The 20,783-nt window shown below is 30.8% G+C and overlaps 1 protein-coding gene across 1 annotated transcript in view; it reads left to right on the plus strand.

Annotated features, from left to right (window-relative positions):
* The window catches only part of LOC118193534 (iroquois-class homeodomain protein irx-2-like), a 102,697-nt gene that overhangs the window by 58,276 nt on the left and 23,638 nt on the right, over nucleotides 1–20,783 (plus strand). Inside the window, exons 2-4 of the mRNA XM_035364635.2 lie at nucleotides 1,242–1,493; nucleotides 5,094–5,203; nucleotides 8,410–8,747. Coding sequence (XP_035220526.1) covers nucleotides 1,242–1,493; nucleotides 5,094–5,203; nucleotides 8,410–8,747 — 700 coding nt within the window. The remainder of the gene's footprint in view (nucleotides 1–1,241; nucleotides 1,494–5,093; nucleotides 5,204–8,409; nucleotides 8,748–20,783) is intronic.

Raw genomic sequence — 20,783 nt, forward strand, 5'->3', positions numbered from 1 at the left:
AGCATATTCTTGGGCAACATTATTCATTCCTTCATTCAGATGGCCTCGCCTAATGGTTCTGTACTTTTAATTTTTCACAAGAAAAAAACTGGAGTACTGCCTTTCTCTCTTGAAAAAATTGTCTTCCGAAAATAAAGGTGCAAAAATTGTGAAGAAAATACAATATTATTGCACATAAAACAGTGCAATTAATCGTTATTAAAATGAAAAATTTTCAAAACTCTAACATTTTTAACAGCATTTCTTCGGTTTATATGCATCGAAGTAAATTTTAGTGGATACCCAAAGTTCACAGTATGATATGTACGAGCTAAATGAATTTTTTCATGCTTTCACATATACCTTGCTTGAAGTTAATTGCGTTTTAAATGAATTTATTTCATAACTAGTAAACATTAACAATGAAGTATCAATTTTTATTTGCCTTCTATTTGACTTCCTTTTAATATTATGTTTCGAATTATTTTTTTAATAGTCAGTGAAATAAAGTAAGGTATCTCATTTTAAAAATATATATCTCCACAGATCATGCCAGGAGAAGCAAAAAGGTAGATAAAATGTGGCTTTATTATTTCATTTCAATAATCTGATCAGAATGAATGTTTATGCAGTACCTATTTTGAAGAAGTCATAAAACATCAAGAGTTGACACTTTGAAGCGTTACGAAAAAAACTTTGCGACGTACATTGAAAGGAGAGCGAAACTTCACATTCATTAAGTCACGTGCATGAAATGCATTTTCCTGCTTCTATTTCGTAAAAGGATATCCTTACTTATTTTCTTGCTGTTATGCTTACGTAAAATTAACAGGCAATTAATCTGCTATATTTATACAGGAAAGAACTATTTTTATTCAATTTTTGAAATTTAAACTTATTTCTCTCCTTCGACTTCACTCTAAGAAAATGAAACGTGAAGAAAATTAGTAAAGCTATCGTTACATATTTTCTCCTAGACAAAAATATGTTTTGATATTTTTGTTATATAACAGAATAACTTTACTCATTTTTTTTCTGGGGCATAAATAATAACTTCACTCATTTTTTCTGTGGGGCATAAATAATAACTTCACTCATTTTCTCGAAGCCATAAATAATAAGTTTACTCATTTTCTCTCGGATACAAATATGTTTGGCTATTATTATTACATAAAAGAAAATCTTTGCTCATTTTCTATGAGGCAGAAATATGATTTGCTGTTTTATTGTCTTAAAAGTTATATTTTCTGTTTTTCATTTAGTTTCTGATGACCGGACAGCATCCTAGTGTTCCTTATCCTACACCTAGTACAATGCCTCCAGATACCTTAGTGAGTCAGGCGCATCCAGGCACCGGCGTCTGCTCTCTGCCCTATGATGGTCGTCTGCTGGGCACGGCCTATCCGAGACTATCAGAGTTGTACGCGGGTGCAGGTTACCCGGACCCGGTGGCGGCCTCTTACATGACCGGCCTCGCTCCCAACCACCCCGCTGTCATCTATCCTACCTCACTGGTAAGTTTTTGGCATAAGCGGCAATCAATAATTTCTATTTCCATGGCATAAGCAAAGGGTGACGTTCGTCAGAAAGGATAGTTTGCTTTAGAAGCGTGTGGGTGTGTTTGTGCCCAGTTTTGTATAACAGATAGCAATTAATTAATGAAAAGGATAAGTTTTAACAGACTTTTAAAATTAACAAAGGCAGGAGGCCTTTTTTTAGGTTTTGCAACATTATTAAGTTTCCGATATTTTTTATTTACTTACTTTATATTATTCAAATGAAAACAATTAATTTTGTTGTTGTTGTTGCCTGATTGTTATCCTTTTGAAAATCTGTGCTTTATTCTAATGATGGTGATATACCTACGAAACAGTAGTACATGCACGCACGAATAAATTGTATAACAGATAGTGAAGGAGAATTAAACGCCCCCCCCCCCCCAAATGGCGAGTAGTAAATCACATGACTAAGCGTATTAGTTTTTATTACTTCCTTGTGCGAAGTAAAAAGGAAGTACTGTAATCGCGAAAAGCTTCAGGCAGCATATTTTAACGAAAATATCCACTTCGACCGCTTTCGAATGCAATTTAACGATGTTTTTGCGTAATATCTGTACGTAAGAACAGAATAAAAGACTCTTTTCCTCCAAAAAAACTAAAAAAACTGCTTTAAAATGAATTGTGAAGAGAATTTTTCGTGGCGTCTGTACGAACGTACGTACGTATATCGCATAACTCAAAAACGAGTAGCCTCAGAACGTTGAAATTTTGTATATAGGACTGCTACAACATGTATATGTGCACCTCGTATTTTGGTTGCAATCGGCAAACGTATATAAATATCCAAACGTATATAAATATATTTATAAATATATTCACTCGGTTACCCGGCTCAGCGATCTCAGTTTCTTTACTCTTATATGTTTGTAAATTGTACATTTTTTGCTTTAAAAATGATTGAATTGTGTAGTTCTTATCTTCCGGTTAAGGTTTTTATGCCTTTAGTAAATCTACATGCGATATTTTAAAAATTATCAACAACTTAAAAGTTTTTAAGTGCCGCTAAGCTTCATAATTTTTTTGATGGCGGCCATTGCTTGTTTACATTTGAAACAGCAGATTAGTGGATTTTTTGACAATCTAGAGAAACTTAGCTTCGCAACAACAAAGATAACGCCTCCATTTATTATTTAAATCATGCTTAATCCTTTCTGGAAATTTTTCTAGGAAATAAGCGTTTAAGATTTACTTCGTAATTTTTAATACAGATATTTTGAGTTTTTATGTATTTTTGCCTTGTCGCGAAGTGAAAACTGAATTAATTGAATGAGAAATACTCAATCGTGTGCGAAAAATTGTTTCTTTTTTATTTTGTTTGCTTAATTTCTTTTATACATAATTCTAGCTTTATTATAGTATTTGAATAGAACATGTGGCAACGATTAGATAATTCTTTAAATGATATAAATTTTGTGCATTATGAGTTATAATATGAACGAAATATAATACTGTTAAGTAAACCTAGCGCCAGAGTGTCGCTATGGTAAACAAAGTGAATTTTAAAGAATGCATTCTTGTGTGGAATTCTATTTATTCTATTGTGGTTTATGCGCTGTCGGCGAAGTAGGTTTAATTCAATCTAATAAGTTAAAATGAAATGCAAGAAAAAATGCGTATAATTTAATATTCCGTACAAGGAAGTCATGTGGTGTACACATCAGATTTTTTTCTTTTATTTCCGAGAATACGATGCCCACGTTTCCAGTGATAGCAGTGATATTCCAGTTGCACCTAAACATACGTCCCATTTACTGTCAGAAAATGAAAATGAATAAAAATCTTGTTATGTGCAAAACAGGTCGTCCCTGCCTCCTTGTTCATGATTTTTTTTTTTTTTTTCTTTTTTGATTTCAAACAAAAATTTACTTTCGTACATTTGCACTACTTATAATTTTCAAATATGTGTATTTTATTGAAATAAGGTAATAAGCTTAAAACGAATGTTTTCAGATGGTTTTTAAAAAAATTACGTTTGTTTATTTCTTAGCTCTAGAACCAATCTTCTTTTCTTCCAGTTCAATGCCTCCTTTTTTTTCCGCTCGAATTCTTTTACATGCATGCATCAAAAACGTACATATGGCATCAAAACAGAATTAGTTATACATAAGTTGTAGAAATCTGATTATAATATGCTGTTGTATAAATATAATTGTACAGAAGTCAGATTGGAAACCTATATTTACGGAATATAAGATAAAGCATTAAATATTAATATGAAAGAAAAACTGTGCATTTTCCCCCTTTACAACAAAATCATATTGTGCGTATTTGCATGTATGTAGCTATATTTATCTATTTATCCATTTCAAACTGATTTACTTGGAAGCTACTCTATGCTGAGAAACATTCTCTTACAATCCTCATACTGAAGATATTATTTTATCTTTCTTAAATTCCTTACATTTTACGGTCGCCTTTCCGTAGATGTTGTAAAAATAATTAATAAGTAATTAAATTAATTAAATTAAAAATGAAGAAAATACAGGATGCAAAATAATATGATTCAAGTCAATATTATAATTTTATTTACTGCAATAAAAATCAAAACCACAAAATTAAAATACTTTTTTTTTTCATATTTTATAATAACAAGGCAGCTTGGAAATAATTTTATTATAGTTAATTCAGCCAATATAATTTGGGACTAAAAGTAATTTACAACTTTGATTTTGCATCTGAAACAATATAGAATATTAAACAACGATCAACAAAAATATTCATGGATCTGAATTTAAAGTTATTGAACGAGTTAAATTATTTCTGAAAATTATTTAAACCCTTGTGAATTGAAAGTTAATAAAAGTGGTAAGAAAACAGAAAACCAATATTAGACGCACAGATAAATTATTTAGGAAATTTATGTTGTGATGAAAAAGCATACGCGTTACAAGTTACAGTAATGTACCAATCAGATAGTAAATGTTAAAGCCAGTAATTTCTATCTATTTTCAAATATTTAATGAAAACGACTTTGCCTTAAATTAATGTTAGTAAGAAATAATATTATTTAGCTTTTTAGTGGTAAATTAGGAATATATTTTCTCACTTAAATAAAAAAAAACATAAATATTTATTCATATTCTACTATAAAATATGTCAGCCATTTACAGATTGTATTCACAATAAAAATATCTTCACATAATTAGCTGAAAAATAATTAAACTTTAATTTTTGTTTGTTTGTTACTAGCTGAATTTGAAATAGAAATACTACTAGTTTATAGGCAAGAAACAATTTTTTAAAATAAAAGGGAAATAAGAGTATTATTTATATAAATAAATATAATTTATTCTATTTAATTCTATTATTCTTTTAATTTCTATCCTAATTGTGCAAAGTATAGCGATAATGAAAATGCTCGTCGAAAGTCATTTCGACATAATATTATGTATATAATAAGAAATAAAATCCCATTAATTTTTCTAAACGTTAATCTAGAAATGAGGATTACATAAAGCATGAGAATATTAAGAATAATCTGAAGCAAAAGATATTCTACATCAAAATTCCAGGGCAAAAATTAATCATAGCATTTGCTTGCATTCTTTTCTGTAGACTTCCCCGTATGACATGAAAGATCCCCGGACGGCTTGGGCAACTCTGCCGCAGGCAGCTGGCTATCCATGCGATCCAACGTTCGCCGCTTACGGACCTTACGGAGACAGGTATGATTCATTTCTGTTTCTTTCAAATTGCTAGCTTTATGCAACCCCTTATTAACTGATCTCGAATAGCTTTGTCTGCTGTTGTAAAAATAAATTATGGAAGCTTGTAATTTTCTACATAATTTAAAGAACAAAATAGAGAATGTTTATGCATTTCTACAAAGGCAGGAATACAATATTTCAAAAACTAGTCTAATTTTTTTGTTTGCTGCAAAATCTCTTAATTTTATAGAAAAGAGTTTTATTTCCTTTTAGACAAAAAATATTAGATGTTCTCCCCACCCTACGTCCACAAAAAATCTGCGTAAACATAACCTTTGAAATTATATATTCATAGCTTGCATTTTTATACGGCTATTATCGCATGTCATAATCTCAAAAATATGAAAATGACTCCCAACTTCCTGGCGAGGTTTAGAATTCATTATTTTGATTATATTCCATGCTCCTTTTCATGGTGATAACAGTGTTGTATATTCTTATGCAGTTCAAATTGGTTGCACCGAAACGGCTGAAACAGGAGAAAAATATATTTTAATTTACGCGTCCTCTCATATAAATTTAATTCTCCACAGATGTAGCGAGTAATCTATACTATTCAAATGTGCTCGTCTGTTTGTTTGTTTGTGGCATTATCTCCTCCGGAAAGGCGGGGAGTTGAGTTTCGAGAGAGGAACCTTTCCCCCCGGATTCCAAATATTCGTTGAAGCTATTTCGACCATTCTCGTACGACTTCAGTTAGCCGAGATATTGATTAAAAACTCTGAAAACGCAATTTTTCATATTCATTTTTCTGAGTGGCAACATTTTATGGATACAACTGGAGACAAAAGTCAGCTTTTTTTCGAAAAGTGTTGCCACTACTCGCTTTCAAATCGTAGAGTTTGTTAATAAAGAATTCGTAAGTTTTATAATACGAAATGAAAATAGAATTGCCAAACATTAAATATATTATTTCGGATACCAAAAATTCGTGGAAAGCCATTTCGACAATTCTCATATTCGTACGACTTTATTCAGCTGAGATATTAATTAAAACCTCTAAAAACGCTAATTTTCATACTCATTTTTCTGAGTGGCAACATTTTGTGGATACAACTGGAGATAAAAGTCAGCTTTTTTTCGAAAAGTGTTGCCACTACTCGCTTTCAAATCGTAGAGTTTGTTAATAAAGAATTCGTAAGTTTTATAAAATATGGAATGAAAATAGAATTGTCAAACATTAAATATATTATTTCGGATACCAAAAATTGGTGGAAAGCCATTTCGACAATTCGCATATTCGTACGACTTTAAACAGCCGAAATATTATTTAAAAGCTTTGAAAATATTAATTTTCGCACTCATTTTTCCGAATGAAGTCTCGTCCTGGAGATAAAAATCTGTTGTATTTCGAAAAGTGTTGCCACTGCTCACTTTCAAATCATACAGTTTGTTAATAAAAAAAATTGTAAGTTTTACAAAATATGAAATAAAAATAACATTGCCAAAAATTAAACATATTATTATTACATAAGGTCATATTCTGACGTTGAAAAATGCATGCGATTCCATGTGACGTCATTGTATGTCGAAAACTTTTCGTTAATGTCAGCATTTTAAATAAATAGCTGCTGTTGGCAACTTTTTTGTTTCAGGTTAAGATAATCGACACTATATGTTATTGCCATGTTAATTCTATTGAAAACTTTTTATTGATATTGAGAAAAGTTATTATATTACATTAAATTTAAATCATGACGTCATACGTCCTGGTTTGGCAACAAAAAAATTATTTACGAACTTTTCATTGGCCGCAGCCCGCTAGTAGTCAAATAATATCTGTAGACTTCAGCGTATTCAGCGTGTCATTTTAATCTAATTTACATTCTGTAAATGAATGTAAAGCATATTGTATTTTTTATCTCATAGAAAATATCGTGAAAAACCATCCGTCATTTTGTGTTTAGTGCGTTTTCTTAATATTTCATAAGCTTTTGTTTCGGTTTATGTTTAATTTGTTCAATTTTTATTATTTGTAAATACATAAAACCCCCTTCGCTACGAAAGAAAAATTTATTTTACTAATTAGGTGCCATAATTAAGTATAAGCAATAATAATAAATATAAACAATGAATTAAAATATAAACAATGAATAATATCTTCCCATAATATATTACATCAAACTGCGAAGCTAAATAATTGTAAATGTCTCGCCTTTCATAATTTTATATAATAAAATTTATTCGGACAGTTTCAGACGTAAAACTCTATATAGTATTTCTTTTAAAAGTCCTTTTAAGAAGCGGTATGTTTAGGATTAATATGATAGCACACAATTTTTTTTTCCAATTTCGTATATGATACCTACGGAACTTTTCCACTTATTTGCGCTAAATTAATCTCAAGAAAATGATAAAAAGCTGAAAGTGATGATAAACTGACATTACCCTCTTATGCAGTGAAATGCACAATAAAGAATTTTGAAAAATTAATTATTTTTATAAACACTGTACCTGTAACGCAATGAATCATTTTTCATACAATTAAGTGTTTCACGCCCAAAATTTTAAAAGTCTCTTTAGTTTGCTGTAATGTTTTTCATTAAAAGGCCAGTCAATACTTAGTTATTTCGAGAAATCTGGCTACAGATTATTAAGTATGTTTTAACACAGCTTATAGCGAGGCAGGGAAAATAAAAGAAATGATAAATTGGTATTATTTTATTAGGCATAATAGTGTTTCTTGAATAATGAATTCATTTGATTAAAAGCTTTAGGGTTAATTTGTTAATAATGAATCGCTTTCCAAGTTTTTATTTATGCTCCCCATTTAAAAATTCTAAAACTACGTCTCGTAGCTCATTATAATTTTAGCTAAATGGTTATTCATAGCATAGTTATTTCGTAAAGTCTACCTAATTGCGATTAATTTTGCCTTTTCTAATTTGTATAGAAGTTAATAAGAATAATAAAACGAAAACATTAAAAAAAAAAAAAAAAAAAAAAAAAAAAAAGAACTAAATTATCCCCAAATTGTGCAATTCGTTAATGAAGTTCAACATGCTTTGTGAATTATAAGCGGCGCATTTTTACACCAAGGAATGAAAATTAATCATGATCAGCATGATTTATGGTTGATTAACAACAAAGTAAAACATTTTGCGACCTGTATACAGCAGTAGTTTGCTTTGCAGTTGTGTTCTAATTCATTTTTCATGTCTCAGGTTTGACCCAGTGGACAGCGAGGCAAGGCGTCGTAATGCGACACGTGAAACGACGAGCACCTTGAAAGCTTGGTTAAACGAGCATCGAAAAAATCCCTACCCAACGAAAGGGGAGAAGATAATGCTGGCGATCATCACTAAGATGACTCTCACCCAAGTGTCCACCTGGTTTGCCAATGCTCGCCGGAGGCTGAAAAAAGAGAATAAAATGACCTGGGAACCCAGGAATAAGACGGGTGACGATATGGATGACGTCTCCGTAGATGAAGATGACGACAAAGAAGAACCCAGTGAAGACGACAAAAACAGTACAAATACCGATGCCAGTAACGATCAGAGTAAGTTTATCCCTTTATTTATTTTTTTCTCAAAAATTGGAATATGTTTTTAAGATAACGTAGAATCTTCATACACTACACATGAAACAGGATTTTTTTTCTTTCAATTAAGACACGCTAATTTATGAGATCGTCATTTATCGCTGTTAATTCTAATTGAGATCTTCTAACGAAATGAACAATGGCTTTGTACTCGTAGTAAGAATGGAAGGACAAATAGATTTACTTGAAAGCATGTATTAGAAAATTAAAAAAACAACTAATTATTAATAGATTTTAATTCGACGAGGGTTTTTATAACATTTTGTGGCATTTTTTAATTAACTCTAGAATTCAACTAACTTTTAAAATATTTTAATATTTCCATAAATTCTTTAAACTGATATCGATTACAATCTAAATATAACTAAACAATTCTGTGAAAAAAAAAATAACCCTCTTGCTTTTTTAACCAAGATAACTTAAATCAAGTCATGTTAAGTCACTTCACAGAAAGATCAAGAAGTGTTTTAAAAAAATACAGACTCTTGTAGTTCTGCTTTTGAGAGATATAAGGATTTTGCTTCAGCTACCATATGGTGTGACTTGGAAAAGGGACAGTATTTTTTGTTGCGTTTTTTCTTCCATCTACTCGTTAGAAAGAATTTCCATCTGAATTTTTTGCCGTCTTCTTTAATTATATATACTTGAACTTTATATACGTCTTCTTTAAGTATATATTAAGTATATATACTTCTTTAAGTATATATAGTTCAAGTATATATACTTGAACTCCTAATATGCGTAGTGTTAGTCAATCATAATTTAACAATCCTAGGAATCTTATGTCAGTTAATTCCTTCGCAATGTGCTTGTAGAAATCAATAAGAAAAGGGAAAGTGACAGCATTTGCCTGTATTAGATTCTGGGACTTATCTTTTACTGTTTTTGCTCTATGAGATTTTTGGTTGAAGAATGCATATGCCCATGCACTTTTTGGTATGCAGCCCGACCAGGATAGTGGTTAGCGACTCTGACTGCTGTACCGAAAGGCGCGAGTTCGAATCACGGAGAAGGCATGGATGGTTCTAAATGTATAGTGTCTGTACGGCATGCGGGCGCTCTAAATATGCAGCGAGCCAAAAGTCCTCTCGAGAGTCTGATGGTAGGGGAAGAGGGGTGGGAGATCCACGGAGATCCACGGGGTGGGAAATTCCCCGGGATGCTCTCTCTCAAAAGTGAGAGCAGATATGAGCATTCACTCAAAAGTGAGAGCGGAAATGAGCAGTCAAAAGTCGTACTGTACCTGTATGGTGCCCAAGTTTCTCGTCAATGGCAGGCGCAGTCACCTCCTTGCAATGATGAATTTCGTGAGCTTGTTCTGATATCAGACAAGCGAGCTGTATCACAACGGCAAAACTTTTTGTTACTTTTTCGTACAAAGCATTTTCGTTTTTCATTTTTATATATATTTTCACATATCTCGCAATTTTTTTTTAAAAATAATTTTCGGAACGTATGTTAAGGGGACTCGTACACCTTAAAACCCATAAGATGTTCGAATAGGTGACTGTTGCAAGAATTGGGATTACTTATTGATTTTAAAAGCAATTACCTCCAACTTTTTACAGCTGACTACATAATATAGCTGCTTTCTGAAATAGTCATCAGAAAGTTTGTGTTGCCACAAATATTTTTATAATTTAATCCGCTTTGTGACAACATTTTTCGTCATGTTTCCAACTTGCGCGCACAGTTTAAAACATTGTTTCATAATTTAATTCCATATTTAATATATAGCTTTTATAACATTTGGAAACTACTGTGAACCTAAAATTCTAAAAATTTCATGTTAAATTTTTATTTTATTTTGAGTTCCATTTATAAAATGTATTTTATTAACAAAATTTGTAATGTTTTCGTCCATAAAATTTTTCAATATTAAAATATTTATCATATTGTTGGTTCAGTTCGAAAATAGTGCCCATATAAAGAATTTCATCTAATTTCAAGTATGTACCATCAGCCATTTTTAAAATATCATGCGCGCTAGGTGGAAACATGACGAAATATTTTGTCACAAAGAGGATTAAATTACAAAAATACTTGTGGCAACACAAACTTTCTGGTTACTAGTTTCTAAAGCAGCTGTATTATGTAAATCAGCTGTAAAAGGTTGGAAGTAATTGCTTTTAAAATAAATAAAATATCCCAATCCTTGCAACAGTCATATATTTAAAGATCATGAGGGGTTTAAGGTGTACGAGTCCCCTTAAAAATACCAGAGACAAATCATGCATTTAGTGATGAACTTCTGTTATATATAGCATGTGACCTAAGGAGGAAAAAGTTTCAAACTTCTGTTTGAAGACTGTTGTATTAATTGTAAGGGAAAATTACAACTTGGAATATAATAAAAATATGGTAAAATATAAAAAATTGTTCAATTTGCTAAAAAATGCTTGTCGCGAAGATATGCGATCTTTATTCATATGAAAACATAAAGGTTTTTGCGTGAATTCTATGGAGAGTAACTTTAAATTCAGTACCTTTCGTTGTGAAAGAAAAAAAAAAAATTAGACATCTTTTTTTAATGTCTATTTCTGCTAACAGTGTATTGTTTATGAAATTTCCTATCTCTGAAATTAGCGTTAAACTATTTTACCTCATCCTCTCTACTTATTTCGTGGCTAGGAGTTATCAAGAGTTCAGAAAATTCGCTCACCTCAATCTAAAAGAAAAAATATTTAACTCTTTCACCCTTGAGTCTAAAGTATCTCTCGCTTAATTGTTACCTAAGCGTGAGATTTGACGTGACATTTAAACTCTTTCGTTCTAACTGAGGTCAGATCATGTTCTCTATCTACTTATAACATCGGTGTGAATGAGTTACTTAATTCTGTTAGACTTTCCGCATGCTAACGTCTGCTGTTGTATGATTTACTTAGAGCCAGTTTAAAATGCTAATTCTTTACTGGCAGGCACATGTCTTAAAGAGGATATACTGATAAATTTCCTATCCTAATTTCTACTGATTTGCGACAAGCGGAGTGATTAAAAACTAATAACACCGCACAATACTTTTATTCCAAATAATACTCTCGCCTTTCAGATAAACATCAGTATAAATGAATTCGTCTTAGAACTGGTAACGCCTTAGTCTCTTAACTGTTATCCTGATTACTCCGAAATAGTTAATTTTTCTATACTTCTAACTTAGTTAACAAATTAAACTCAGTATTAAACAAGCACATACTAGATATATTTTAACGATTTTTTTTATTCATATTTTTTTTTTATTTCCTTAAAACATTTCTGTTGATGGTACTGAAATCAACTAGTGCGTATATAGTATCAATGGCATCATAGAATCAAGGAAGTACAGTATTACTAAATTTCGCAACTATTGTTTTAGAATTTGTACTGATTTTTAATAATAATAATTTTTAATAATAATGGTTTCTTCTATATATGATTTTACAGATTTCCCTTACAATTTCGCTGAACATTGTTAACTACACGAAATTTGTTTCATTAAATTCAGCAATAATTTCTACAAAAGTTTCAAAAGTTCTAATAATAAAAAACAGATAGTATTACAAAAAATGAAAGCTTACAGATTTTACATTACGCCCAAAAGGGCGTTTTTTTAACGTTTCATGTATTACCTTTATTTATTAAATATCATGTTCTTCGCTCTTAAACCGTAAAATTCAGTTCAACAGCAATATCTTAAAATAATTTTAAAATGAGCTTATCTTTAGAATTTCCGATACACAGTCTCGCGCGCTGGAGATTTTTTTTTTCCGTACAGAGTTGCCATTGCTCGCTTTTGAATAGTTGAGTTTGCTAATCGAAATTCGTTAAAGTTTTACAAAATATGAAATAGATAATAAAACAAATTCTAAATTTGGGCTTCCAGATGCTCATATTCGGGTAGAAATGTACGTTATTCAAAATTGGATGACTCTAGGTATCGTTGTTTCATCATAATGGGAAAAACATACATACATTTACGCAGATTCGTCATTATTTAATTTTTTTAAATATAACATAGAGCTCTAATATTTGGTGGCAACAATTTGAAAGGTCAACCGAAATTTCAATGCAAAATGCGTAAATGAAATTAATAGTCTTTCTGGGCAGATTGCGCTTTGGACTAATTATAAATTAAACTTTTATTTCAGGTTATAAACAGGATGTTTCGAGATTTGCACAAAATGGTCAGGGAAATAATAATTATTAAATTTCTTCAAATTAGTGCGCATTCATTTTTGAAACGATGGCGTTCGTAGTTTCATAATTATAAATATTTTGATCTATTTCAAGGCAGCACAAACTTAGTATATCTAAGTTAAAAAATTAAAAAAAAATATTTGAAAATTTGTATTGCATTGTATCTTGTTAGTAAGAGAGACTGATATCTACCATAACTGGCTAAGCACATTTAGTGTCAAATTCACAACGATAAATATGGAAAAAGAATATCCTGATTTTTATCATTTGTTTTCGAATGCAAACGGATTTGGCCTCATTTTATAGTAATCTGTTTTCGCCGATAACCGGGCTTGAGACAGGATACACTGTCACAGTTTCGCTTTTTGTTTGGGTAAGCAATTATTCTGAAAACTTTTAGGGATTACATGTAGGTGTTCTAAAGTAAAAATATGAAAACAAGCTATATTTAAATGCTCGACTTTAATTCGTACTGCATCTGTTTTTTTTTTTTTACATTCTTTGTAGAGATTGGTAGCAGTTCCTGACTATCAAAGTTTTGCCACCAAATATTATATTTAAAGAAACCTTCTTATATTTAAAGAAATTTATAACCTTATTATTTTATAACCTTATTATATTTAAAGAGAAACTAAGTAATGAAGAATTTACATGAATGTATATATGTTTCTTGCATTGTGAAAAATCAATGGTATCTATAGTCATAAAATTTTTAATAGCATAAGTCCTCTACTCGAACATGCACACCTGGAAGCCCGAATTTGGAATTTGTTTTATTGTCTATTTCAAATTTTGTAAAACTTTAACGAAATTTTGATTAAAAAAACTTGGCAATTTCAAATCGAACAGTGGCAACACTGTAAGGAATAAACTATTTTTATTTCCAACGCGCGAGATTGTCTACCGGAGATTCTAAAGATATGCTGTTTTTAAATATGCGTTAGCCCAAATTCTCTCGAAACGATTATGTATCTTTAAATGGAGGAAAAAAACGGCCATTTGAGAGTAATATAAAATTTGAAAGCTTTCAGATTTTTTTGAACATTTTATCATATATTTTTTTATAAGGAAATCTTTGTGTTTAATACAAATTGTAAGTTTTAGTGCATTAAATCTCTTTAGAAGCTTTTCTATAATTGCTTCTGAATTTAAATTCATATAGCAGTTGTTCTAAAAATTACAGTTTCCTAAATACTATTAAGGAATTTATTTCGAACTAGAAAGATAAACAACGTTTTCCTGTGTCAAACTCTTAACAGATGAATTTTTTATGTTACTTACTGAACATTTTAGTTAACATTGTGTATAAGTCATTGTGTTAATCGAGTTATGACACTGTAATCATTTGCCGGTTCATCATTACGTCTCATTACTCCACTCCGAATAGATCATTAAGGCTGCTTTAAACTTCTTCAATGTTTTTGATTCACGATGATCAAAAAGTCGCAAAGCAGTTACATAGTTTAATTTCAAAAGCTCAGTAAACATCTAAACAATTCACAAACTTCAAAACTGATTATATAATAAAAAAATTATCGGAAATTGCTTAGCCTATCTAACCAGTAATTTTTTTTTTTTTTTTTTTTACCGCAATTCTTGTGAAACGCAAAATACCAATTTAACTGCTCAGATCTGCAGAAGCACATGGAATACCAATCGCAAACTTATGAAAAGTACGCTCTTTTTCCATGTTTCGTTGTATAATTAAAAATGATAATCTGAGTAAGTCAATTTTATTTTAACGTCAATTTTCAAAAATATGTGAAAGTACATGCAATAATTCACCGGAAACTATTAGTTTAAATTTCTAGATAACTATCTTGTGAACCATAAAATGTATAAAAAAAATTATCCAAAAGCATCATGAACAGACTGAACATTCCTTCCCCTTACTACTTTAGTAAAAAGCAAAATTGGCATCTTATGTAAATTTAAAATTTTTAAATAAAGGCAATCAATGAAATTCTAGAACTTTGGAACTAAAATGAGATTTTTCACTTTATTGAGAACTAATTTTTAGCACGGACTTAATGCACATTAACATTTACGTTATTATGGTGAAGGTCGTACAGATTTCACAGATCGACAAATATCAGCCTACAGAACTCATATTTTTCTTTTAAGTAAACAAAAAAAACAAAAAAAAAAAAATTTTAGTGTGTTGTAAATGCAAGAAAGGGTACTATTCCGTTTTGAGGACCGTAAAAAATCGCCAAACTATTGTTGATGCCAGTGCTGCCAAAAAGAATTGCGGCAACCCTAATGCAAGAAAGGAAGTATAATAGTAAATAACTAAGATTGATGTTTTAATTTAGATGAACGGTTAATTTCATACAATACTTTTTTATTATTATAATTTATATAAAAAAGGCTAAACATAACTGAATGGAAGCATAAGAGTAACTATTTCAGATCATTATTATAATTAATATAAAAAAAGGCTAAACATAATTGAATAGATTCCTGCATCGTTATTTCGCTTCTGAGTTATCGCTAAAGCATAATTTCATCTCCTTTGTTGTTCAAACATAATTTTCTATAATGAACGATGCCTTTTCTTAGAAAAAATTCTATTGCAGACTTTTCCTCATGGGCAATTCCCAATAAAATCAAAAAAGGATTTAAAAATTAAACTAGTATTTTAATGGCGTCTTAAAAAATATAGAGCTATCTAAACTTACGCAATTTGAAATCAGCGCGTACTCTAGATTTGGCGCTTTTACGCATACATTTTCGATGCTATTTTTTACGGTCTTCAAAACGGAATAGTACCAAAAACGTTTGGTACGATTTTCATATGCCTTTTAAACAATTATCAGTTAGAATGCAAATTATAGTTAAAAGAAGTTCTGTTAAAATATTTTTTTTTTACCTTTAGAGGTATGCTTTTAATATGGCTCTTTTAGAGTAATTTAAATTAACACTAGCTCAGTATTTATTTAATACTCACTGTGCTTATCATAAGAATTAATTAAATGAGGTAAAGGATCTATAATAGAAACCAATGTCAGTGTTGAGAAAATGATCTTAATGCATGAAATTTTTCGTGGTGTTTTCCATGTGTAACGTAAAAATGAACCAATTATTCTTAGAAAATGTTTCCCAAAGGCATCGCTTTCCTTAAAAGTGCCCTTCCAGTGGGCGAGTGATTAAGACGGCTGAATATTAATAGCTCCTCCTGGATTCGAATGCAGGTGAACAGGCTGGCTGCATTGTTAGTTTTTGTGGTTTCTATATGCATAATGTGAATACCAACTGGTTTCCCTTAGAAAGCTCTCTACGAAGGCTCCCTCCACTGAGGTAGATAACTCTCACGTACTTAGCCATACTCAAATAACCTACCCAAACTTGACTCTGCCCTTAGACAAATGGCTCTTTTATGCTTCCGTGTGTTCAGTTTGTTCAAATAGATTAAGAGCAGGAAGCAAGTATTACATGTGTCAAGAAATACCTTTTAATGTAAAGTTTCGAGGTAATTAACAAGCTCGGTAAATAGTTTATATACTTAAGAAATTATTAAAAACTTCACAGCAAATCGTTTAATGTAGGCATATAGAAGAATGATGAGAATTGTTCAAAACGTGTCATCATTCGTGTTGCTAATTAAGACAAATTTATGTAAGCATCCTGTGCGCAAAATATTAACGACAGTGCTTTTCTGCTGGAAGATTAATGTGGAGCATTTGATTCTGAAACACGCTTTTGCAACTAACAGTTCATAAGAGTTATTTGCTACTCAGCAATTGTAATAATCCAACCAACAAGATAAGTATTGGGTATTAGCGAGAAATTTGTTACGTGAAGGAAGTAAAATCGAAGGCTAACAAGCGTATAATCCGTATAATCCGTTTCTCGTGCGTATTATCCATCTTTTCACTTAGCATGCTATTTGAGCAGGAAAACTTGTTTCTCTGTGCCACAAACATGCAAACTTGTGTTTGAAGAACGTAATTTGAAATCTATTGTTCCTTTGTATGCTTTTCGATCTCTCCGCTACATCACGCACATTGATCCTGACAGAAACTGTTGGTGGACTTCTTGTTGGTTGGAAATACAATAAGCCACCACAGAACGGAGAAGGGTAAACGTACAAACAAACAATCGTATTGATATCTGATCAAATCAAGAAAGTAGCTTCTGTTACTTATTTTTTCCCTCGGTGAGATTAATTTATCTCACTCTAACGAGAGATGATGATCCATTGTTCCGCTGTACAACGCATCAGCTGCGAAATTCCCTGATCAAGAGACCTGTAGTAGATTTAAACCTCTGCAGTTCCATTTGTTAGACGTGGGTGAAGAATCCACTAATCCTTGATGCATCAGTTTTGATGTAATCAGAGTTTAAGATTGTTCATACCATGAAACTTTTTTTTTTGTAATACGGTTGAGTGAAATATTTTAAAATAAAAAGCCCATAGAAAAGTACGTTGTAGTGTCTGTTTACGAAGAAATGATCTCAGTGTTTTCCGGAAGAAAGGGTCATAACTTTGAGGAGAAAATGAGATCGAAGAAAGAAAGAATTTATAGGAGTTTAGATGAATAGTTAGTTATCCGAGGGTTCTTCCTGTTGAACAGCAACAATAGCAGTTATTTATCTCTCGGTGTAATTTGTTGTAGTAACTACTTATTATCTGATTCAAATTTATGCATTCCATCACTTGAAAGTGTTTATTGTTTATCGCTTGAATTACTCTGCATCTTTTCATCTGTAAGATTTCTTGGACAAAAGTGCATCATAAAGGAAGTTCTGTTATTCATGGTATAGTAAAGTTCATTGCAACTAGCTACAAAGGTAACAGAATGCACAGCAAAAATTTGATTGCGATTATCAATAGACGAAAATGTATAGTAAATCCTTAAGGTGCATTAAAGGGGAATTAAATTATTTTATAATCTACACATGGATGTGGAAAGATAGAATTATCCGCGCAATGTTTTATTGACTATTTAATAATTCAATTATTATATTCTTTCAAAACTTAAAACATTTTGAAACAAATTACTTTGACCAGCGTTATTTATTTGTGTTTTTTATAAATATATTCATATTTGTTGCAAATAGAGTTTTTAATAGAGTAATATCTTTCAGTAAAGGTATTCATTGCATTCATAATTTATAACTTGTTCATGTATTGAGCATAAAATTTGGCATATTTCATGAGGGCACCTGAAAATACATGATTTTACAAACATATTTTATAATTAGCTACGATAAATATTGGTTATAATTGCTGTAAGTAAAAAATAACAAAACTTTAAAAAAAATCTTAAAACATTCTTAGATCTTAGACTAGAATGCATCGAGTAGAAATACAATAGTTCATACGGGAAAAATTAAAAATTCTTTAACTTTCCTTTCACTATTTTTCATTGTACAAATGCAACGAATGCATGAATTTTCATGTGTCTACTTTTTCTTTCTAATGTAAAGATTTTCGATATCATGGTTAAAAGTAACTTGTTATTATTAGGTTTGTATTGAAAGATAAGGCCTTTACAAATTAATAAATTTTGATATTAGGCATTATGTAATTTAATATCTCTTACTGTAATAGGCGAGTAATAAATTGATAGAGTGTTTTGCAGTATATGAAACCAAAAATGTACATCTAGGTAGTAAGTTACGAAATGTATGAAGAAATATGCGCTACTGCGAATCAGCCATTATTTTGTACCTGTTTCTGTATATTTTTAAATTTAGCTAATGGAATAAAATAAGGGCAAGCCCTTTCTGAAATAATTAATTCGAAATATTTCGCACAAATATAGATAAATAAACGCATATTCTTTCTCATGCGATATAGTTGAGTATTTTTTTACATCAAATTTCACAGTTATTATGCTCCAAGTTCTAAAATCGACGGGAAGAAGTTAAATAGGATATATCGGAGGATTGTTGTTGAACATGAAAGCATAATTTCTTCTTAAATCTGTTTACAATATTAATGCAGACAATAGAAATGTAGAACGGTCAGTGGGAGATTTCGTAAAGTCTCTGCCCTTATCTACTATGATGTCATTATCTTTCTATATTTTTATGCGAAGATATTAACTAATTAACTATTAGAAGTAATGCTGGAATTGATTATTAAGAACACTAAAATTGATATATGCAGCTATTCTCAGTTTAAACGTCAGATATTTAACAATCTTTAAAATTAATTGACTGATCAAAGCAAGTTAGTAAGTCTGTCTACCTAAGGGAAGCGATGCCTTCCTGGAGGACCTTTTTAGGGGAAATTGGGAAGTGGAGTTACCCATGAGAAAATACTTACAAAGTCTTTAAAAAGCCGTCTGAGAAACATATTATTTTTAAAAGCACATTACATAACGCTTATCATCGCACGATGAACAGTATACTATTTGAGTTTAAAATGGAATTAAAAATGCCATTTAATTACTGTCATTAATTCATCTGTTTTTGGAGTCAGATCTTTTTCTTCCTTCTCCCGCTCTCCCCTTTAATGTCATGGGAAAATACTTCATTATTATTTTATATTATATACTTTGTATATTGAGAGAACATTTCGAATTAATATTTTTCCATTTTCCTTTTAAAATATTTTAAACAAATTATTTTGGATATGGGTTAATGCTGAAGCCACTGGTTTATACACTATCATATACATCCCAATTTTCAGAAAGTTACAGTGTTCGGATTAGAAAAAACTATCTAAGTTTTTCGCAAACTACTTTTACAGAAAAGGTACTTTTGTCTTTTTCTTACCTAAAACATTTCGGACAAGGGGAGGACACCTGCAGGAAATTTTAAAGAATCCTATGCACTTTAATTTCTTTTCATCTAAATTTATTTTCCTATAAAAGTGCACTTTTGGTTCTTTATGTTGACAATTCGCTTTTTTCTAGCCTGTAAATATATCAAAGCCACTGTATCTATCCATTCCTAGAGTTACTATATTGTGGAGTATATATGATATGTCTTGAACGGAAAAATGATTCATTTGTTTCAGCTAAAATTTCATGTTTTTCCTCTACAGAAGACTAATACTGTGATTGATAATATCATTGATCTAAGGACCTTCGCCCTCGTAATTCTTCGTGTTACTTAAGCACAATCTTTTGTCAAAATCATTTGCTATGCATGTTGCTACTAAAGCATTACAACACAATGGTACTGACTAATAATCATCTGATCAAAGTGTACTTTCACTTTGCCAAATGAATACGTATGTCCTTGTGAAATAAAGCAATTGCAGTGCCTAATTTTTAACTGAATGCTATACCTCATAATTTGAAGGAAATTTTGAATGTAATGTATGGATAGATATCAGAAGTTTGAGGAAATTTTTCAAGTTTAATTTAATCTTTGCAGATGGTATGTAATGTTTCTAAGTACACCGATGGGGCTTTTTCCTACTGATAAGAACAAAAGCTTTGTTCTCATCAGGAAACATAAAAGGTACAATATTAGCAACAGCAAAAAGGGATTTTAAAAATAAACATTAGTTGTTGGTTAATCGGTATTAATAATGTTTCCAATAAACATTTTTTATTTTGGTTAAAAATTTTCATCTAACTAGAAAAATTTATTTTATGAATCACGACAGCTTTTATCATGTTACCTTGAATTGCATAATAAACTAATTACCGTGGATCAATTACCCGGGTTAGAAATTTATAAGTATTTCATAACAATTTTTTTTATCTAAGCATATGATTTTTGTTTGTTTTCACATAACACTTGTAGAGGCATTAGGTTATTGCGAAGCAGGAGACATGAAAAATGAGCAACGCCCTCTCTGGGTCTCACGGACCTCTGGAATTCGCGCCGAGTGTGCTGACCATTACACCACAAAAG

The sequence above is a fragment of the Stegodyphus dumicola genome, chromosome 6, assembly GCF_044657685.1.
Source record: "Stegodyphus dumicola isolate Sdum_Otavi_A_Nest chromosome 6, ASM4465768v1".
NCBI lineage: Eukaryota > Metazoa > Arthropoda > Arachnida > Araneae > Eresidae > Stegodyphus > Stegodyphus dumicola.